A 7,318-nucleotide genomic window follows, 5' to 3' on the forward strand; every position below is an offset into this window, starting at 1 on the left:
GGGCTACAAGCCTTTTGACATGGTGTTCTCTGTCCTGCAATCTCTGTGGGGCAACATGGCAAGTTGATCCGTGTTCGATGTACATTTGTGCTCAGGATTTTGAGACGCTCAATATGCCCTGTGTAGGATAAGAAGAGGTGTTTACAAGACTTTTTCCGGTGACGTGGTGTCTCTCGTTTTATAATGTTGTTGTGGATAATGTAGCCTAATCATTTATGTCTGTCACACACTCGAGACTATGATTTCAAGAATGAGTTTTGTATCTTGCATACGTAATTGAGGGCATCGTGCAACTCGGTCAAAGTCCATTTTCATAAGTCGTTGCTTGCGACTTTTGCCAAACCTCAAAATAAGCTGTCTTAGGCCCATCCCATCGTTTCAAGCCAAACAATCAAGGGGAACACGACCCCATCGCAGACAAATGATCACTCTTTAAACCTACACTAGCCATGTAGTCCATCCTGTCGTTGCCAACCAAAGGATCATTTTTGAAACCTATAGGGTGCCACAAGCTTGTTATGTTATTAAGCAACTTTGTTTCCCATACTGTCAAGCCAAAGGATTAAGAGGATAAGGCCCCGTCCCACATACCGACCCATGAGTACCCCCGACAAAACAAAAGGTCGAGGAAACAAGGCCCCAACTCATGAACGACACATGCAAGACAAACGATCAAATAAACAAGTCATTGGCCCATGAACGACACCCGTTTATATTGTCATTGGCTTTAATATAATCTAGATCCATTATCAAGTGATGTATTGATGGGCAAGTCGATAGTTGCTGTAATTCTAGGTCTAGTCTCGTGTTTTGTATGTTGTTGTAGGGGAATTCTTTTATTTACAAATATGAACAAGCATAAGAATATATCAATGATGATTTCCTTAAATCACAGAAAAGCTCAGGGTTCAAGAATAATCAAACACCGTCCTACTCACCATAAATGATGTTAACCGTATATATGAGTATGTTGGTTTTAGGACTATATTGACATCTTATGAGAAACCAAATTGGTGGATTTTTCCTTATAAGCATAAGTCATCATCCTTGTTGATGTGTGTCTCTGTGGTTTGTGGATTACGACCTGGGTTTTATAATTGTAAGGCCTTTTATCCATGTTAAATTTGTGTCTATCTGATGTCATTTTAGCGAGATATGTATAATAACGACATCGAGTAAGGTCCTTTATCCATGTTAAATTTGTGCCTACCCGCTTTCATTTTAGCGAGATATGTATAATAACAACACCGAACCTTTTTGGCTTGGCTAACCTAAGGCCACGTGTTGTTGAAAAATATCTTTGTATGTGATGGTCATCGAAATAAGATGAAACATCTTTAAATAGTCTAAAAAATATTATCAAGCGTTTCAGGATACATGAAATCAGAAATATGCAAAAGCTTGAAATATTTGAAGACCTGGAAAGTTGTTGTGTTGTAGATATAAGAGTTCAAGTGAAAATAGTCAAAGAACAAATAATTATTTAAGAAACACCACTTAAGGACCATCTTACTAAAATATATGTCAAGTAGGGACCAAAACTGCCAAAAATCTAAAGTTTTAAGGAACAAAATGCTAAGAGTATAGGGTCATGAACTAAAATTGTCAAAAACCCAAGCTTGGGGCCAAGACCCATCTAAACTAGGCATCGGATGCTTCTAATCAGATTATCATAGACTTTTCTCAATATTTTTTAAGTTTTTCCAATATCATAAAACGGTTCACCGATGAAAACAGGCTAGCGACCAAGTTCATCAATGAAATCCAAGTCGTGATTTGCATTTTCTCGATGAAACCAGATTGCGACTAAGAGCAGAGCACCAAGTGACTAGATCGCCCTAACCCGATAAAACCTAGCCAAAATCACCTCTTTCTAGATAACTCAAAGCAATGCATATTTCCTCAATCATATTTTTTACCCAATAAATGGATGATTTTGAACAACTATGCTTCAATGAGTTTTTGTCGATACGAAAATATAAATATGGCTAAGCCTAGACCAGATCACGTAATCAACCATCCCGATGAAATCTAGCCAAAATCACCTTTTGCCCGATAACTCGAAATCCATGTACATTTCTTAATCATGAAACGAATTTTACCTAATAAATCGATATATTTGAACAACTTTGTTTCAATAAGATTTTGTCAATTCGAACATACAAGTTCCACTAAGTTTAAACTAGATCACCCAACCCCATTAAATCTAGTCAAAATCATATTTTGCCCGATAACTTGAAATATGTGCATATTTTCTCGATCTCAAAAGAAATTTTACCCAATAAATCGATGATTTTGAACGAATTCGCTTCCCTGAGTTTTTACCAATTTGAAAACTCAATAAATACTTTCAAAAATATAAATTATTGAAAATATTCAAAGGACCAGTTCTTTATGTTTATAAGAAACTTGCTTCTCTAATGAGTCTGCAGGGCATAAGATTTGAATAGAAGGGCTTAATGATACCATTAAAATCGTTCTGTAAATTCATTGTATAAATAAAATGATTGAACGAAAAATAAAAAAATAATGTTTGTTTGGATAAAATGTTAAATACATAATATTTGAATAAAATGTTGTACATAAAATAATTGTTTTTTTTTTCAAGTCGGAATAAATATATGAGCGAGATTAAATAACCACATTTTATTCTTATATTCTAAAAAAACATATTTAAGGATATTCAAAAATTTTAACAATATTCATAATTTTTATAGCTTAATTCATTAAGTAATTTTATCCGGATTAAATTCATAAAAACAGCTATTCATAGTTGGCATTTGAGTTGATCTCAAACATCCTCTTTTCAGTTTTCCAGTTATTGAAATAAAATAAAGATTAGGAAACAGAAAAAAGATAAAGTGCCTTTAAATTCATTTTAATGACAAAAGCTATATATTCAATCAAACAAAAATAAAAAACTAAAAGGACCAACTTTACTTGGAAGGTAAGCAAAGGAAATAAAATAAACTATTTTCTTAGTCGAACATTTGTACCATTACACACTATCAGTAAATTGTATCAAGCCTTTACCTCATTTTAATTAATTAAAATAGTTCATAATTATATATTATGTTCTTCTTTTATCATATCATCATACACACGACACCAACAAAATACAAATGTTAAATGACCATAAGGCCCATGGATAGAAAGAACAATCCACATGCCCCACACCATAGCCAATTTTAGAATTCATGTAAAAAGGATAAACCAGACATTCACAGAAAGAAAGATTCTTCATGCTTCCATAGATTCCACTATTATCACTTCACACACAATGACAACTCTATACATGTTGAGTAAAAAGGATGGCTCAAAAAGAAGCAGTAGAAACAAGCAAAGCCATGATGATATAAAGTAAAAGAGAATTTGCAAAAGCGAAAAAGCATAGTTTGCCCCTCCATCACCCTTCTTAAATTATGCTTTTAAAGACTTCATAATCTTAAATTCTTAATCTTGAAGTTACTACACTTTTTAAGATGCTTCTTCTTCTTGAAAACTTAACAAGAAAGTTTGATCTTTGCTTAATTTCACTTCAATTAGATGCAAGTCATTTGACTATAAAGTTACAACTTTTGACACTAGTAAAATACTTTGATGTTCTTGCTTGAAACCCATATATAAGAATATGGGATGATAAAAAAAAAACAAAATGATAGGGTCTATTTAACAAAGTTGTCTCCTTTTTACTCTTTAAACAAAATAACCTACCATTTTCGCAATAGGTTAATAATTTCGAATTCTAAAATTATTTTATATGTCATCATAAAAAAGTCAAAATAATATTATGAAATTGTTCATATTTTGAGATTTGATGATGCGATTTCAGAATAAAAAAAAATCAATTTCTTTGCAACATTTTTGTAAGGGTTTTTATTTTTATTTTTTGGTGTGTGTATTGTGTATGTATGTTTAAGTTTTTTGCTTCATTGTGTTGGTAAAAGTAACTTTACAATTTACTAAAATTTCCTAGTTGACCACTTACAAAATAAGTGGTGATTTTGTTAAAAATAAATAAATAAACTAAAAAAAGAAAGATGTCTAATTTGTTAATGATGCCACCAATTTTGATCATATTTGTGATTATGTCACTAGAAATTCCCAACATAACGAATTCTCCAACGATTAAAGAAGCCCAACCGAATACCGATTGAATTTCAAGAAACACAAAAGGTTTGAATCTTTAAGATCGTGTCTAATTTCAAGAAACACACTAAACACTAAACAGGACTGGATTTTCTCATTTAGAGTATAATTAAACTATAAAAAAGACTAGTAATAAATTATAAATATGATTAATTAACAAGAACTCATTTCGTTTCATGTACCTTGAATTCTGCTCATCCAAGGTAATTCCATATCAACTGAAGATGTGTTATGCATTTGATTCTCTGAAGAACCCACAAATTTCCCCTTTTTAGACCATAACCAGATCTTCGAAACTGAATAACTATCAGTTTTTGCCCCAACGTTAATCTTCTTCCCTTCCCTTTCATCGCTAATCGTGATTTTTTCATCTTGATTATCTTTTTTGTGATTTAAAGCCAGCCGGAGGCTCGAATCACCGACGACGTACTCATATGAACCCATCGAATAACATCTTCTCGCATCCAAATTACTGCTACTAGTCTCGCCGCCGGCCACCTCACCTCCGTCGATCAATTTCCTGAACTTACCAAGCCTCACCAGAAAAACCCCTTTTTCAGCGATGATATGTTCTTGGACTGTTTTTGAACCGGCGGCGGAAGCTAAACCGGTTTCATCTGCTTCCCTCATTTCATCAAATTCAAAAATCGGGTTGTCAATGGAGAACCCAGGGTTAAAAAGTGTGTTTCTGCAAAGAGGACAAGTGGAATTGGATAGGAGCCATGTATCGATGCAGTTTATATGAAAAGCATGACTGCAAGTTGGAAGCAATCTTAATTTGTCCATCTCGGAAAACTCAGACAAACAAACGGCACAATCGAATGATGAGTTATTAGCACCTACAACTTCCTTGTACATGAAAACTGGTAAGGTGTCGATGAAGGATTGTTCTAGGCCTGAATCATGCAAATGAAAGAGCTGTTGAAGCTGTCTTTGTAGTGTATGATCAGGGGTAGATGGGTATCTGTTAGATCGAAGAGAAGTGATTGAGGTTGAAGAATGGTATTTTGTCAAGAATCTCACTAACAAATGGAGCAAACCAGATATGAAAAACAAGACAGCCAAGATTATGATGATGATAAGAATTACTGGACTGATCTTAACACCTGGAGAAGATGATGGGTTTGATGTTTTATGAATAGTAACACTAAATGGAGGTGAAAAAGATGATATGGGTTGATGGGATTCCAGGAGACCATGTTTCTTGTAGATTTCGTATTCAAACCAAGACATTTTTTTTTATTTGGGTATGCTTAGGAGTTAGGATTTAGGAACCCATGTTTTTTACTGTAAAATCTATCAAAACTCCACTCATATTAAGCTAAAATCCAGAAAGATATAACCTTCGTTCTCATAAATAAGCAGAACATGTATCTACCAAGAACTTTGTGTTGAACATGATGCATAATAACAAAATCAATGTCCCCCTAACAAGAATATGTCTTCTAAGGGGAGGTTATGAAATCTTGGAGAAGTAAAACCGGTTTTTACATAACAAAATCAAAAATTACAGGAGATAAAGAAAGGACAGAAAGGTTTATGATATATTTGGTAAAGTCGTAAAGAGAAGTGAATGTATGCTATGCATTATATATTGGGGAAGCAAAGGAAGATCCAAAGGGTGGCAGTGACACCAACGGAAAGAACCAATTGATGAAGAAAGCGAAAATTAAAGATTTAAGTGAGAGATGATGCCACGCGATTTATGGGCACAAGTAGCAACACGGGTTTGAAACTAAAGTGACATTTTTTTAAGCAAGTGTTTTAATTATAATTTTTTTAAGGATCATAATCTTGTTATACACTATCATAACAATGATCACATGTTTTTTTGTGTAATATAGGTAATTGATCCAATTTTTTTGCATTTGTTGAAATGACTACGATGTCCAAACTATGTTCATTATGGATGTCGGAAAAGTCTCATTTCATTTGTAACTTACACTTAAAAAATTTTTGTGTCGATTAGTGCCTCGTAGATGTTTAGTATTCTCATTTTGCAACGAAAAGACATTTTTCTCATGCCTTTATATCATAATGTATTTCGGCTTTGGTAAATTTTTGAGTTTTTGTGATGTAAATCTTGCATTCCACGAATGTTCTTAGGATTTTGAGCCCGGAATGCTACGTTGTAACATTTCTACTCAAAAAATGACATCATATATTTATAATGTTTGATATTTTCATGGGGTTATACTTTACGGAAAAAAAGTCATTCGTTAGTATGATGCCTCCAAATTGTAGCATTTCGACAATTGGTTTCGAAAATGTTTTTCGGATTTCCGAATCTACTTGTTAATATTTATACAATGTTTTGTTTCTCTTCTAGTTATATTTCATGGGGTTACACAAAAAATTCATTCTTGAGCCGGATGTTTCCATATTGTGGCATTTCCTAGTTTCGTTTTCGGACAAGTCCTGCGTATTTCTGATTTTGGGGTTTAGGGTCATATGTTTTCATGTGTATTCTTTCATTGTGTTTGTACATGCCAGTAATACTCGAAGAATAATCTACAAAATTGACGCTTACGAGGAAAGAATCTAAAAAAGTTTCATTGTCATTTGCCAATGGTGCTTTTTACAATTTCCTGAATTTTAGACCTAGTGAACATAGTAAGAAACCTATAGGGGATGCGATAGCCTAGGATAAAATGTGCCCTAATAAAGACACTAATGACACATTTACATCACATCGTTTAATAACTATTCTGCTAGGATTTAGTGTAAAATGTGTGCAGATAATGACTCTTAGAAAATGTCTATTTGCTAGTTGGAGGTTTAGGGTTTAAGATTTATATTTTAAAGTGCAATGTATTTTGTTTTGGTTAGGTTTAGCTTTTATGCTTTATATCGTATTGTATTTCGTTATATATAAATGAAAGTTTTTTGTTTTTCATTTCGTGTAGTATCATGTCTTTTTTAAACTCCTAAGCTCGTTTGTGATTTCACAACACAGCTTGTCGAAAGAAGTTGTTAGTATAACGTATTTGGCATATAAGAGGGAACACGGTTTTGTAACATCCAAAATTCCAGGTATAATTAATTCAAATTATTTATGAAGTTTTATTGGCCACAACGTGGGATATGCGTCCTCACGATGTGACATGGCCAAGAAAGATCGCAGATGAATTTGTGCCTCACGACGTGACATCTTGTCTGTCACGGCATG

The 7,318-nt window shown here is 33.4% G+C and overlaps 1 protein-coding gene across 1 annotated transcript; it reads right to left on the bottom strand.

The window, feature by feature from the left end:
- Positions 1–4,128: 4,128 nt before the first annotated feature.
- LOC145087729 (RING-H2 finger protein ATL46-like) lies at positions 4,129–5,815 on the bottom strand. Its single transcript, XM_079025771.1, has one exon. The coding sequence runs from the start codon at positions 5,380–5,382 to the stop codon at positions 4,324–4,326; it is 1,059 nt and encodes a 352-aa protein (XP_078881897.1). The 5' UTR covers positions 5,383–5,815; the 3' UTR covers positions 4,129–4,323.
- Positions 5,816–7,318: the final 1,503 nt, after the last annotated feature.

The sequence above is a fragment of the Lactuca serriola genome, chromosome 2 (assembly GCF_051521515.1).
Source record: "Lactuca serriola cultivar US96UC23 chromosome 2, Lser_US96UC23_V15, whole genome shotgun sequence".
Classification (NCBI taxonomy): Eukaryota; Viridiplantae; Streptophyta; class Magnoliopsida; order Asterales; family Asteraceae; genus Lactuca; species Lactuca serriola.

Coding starts and splice junctions, on each gene's coding strand:
- LOC145087729 (XM_079025771.1), bottom strand. CDS start 5,382: ATGTCTTGGTTTGAATACGAAATCTACAAGAAACATGGTCTCCTGGAA.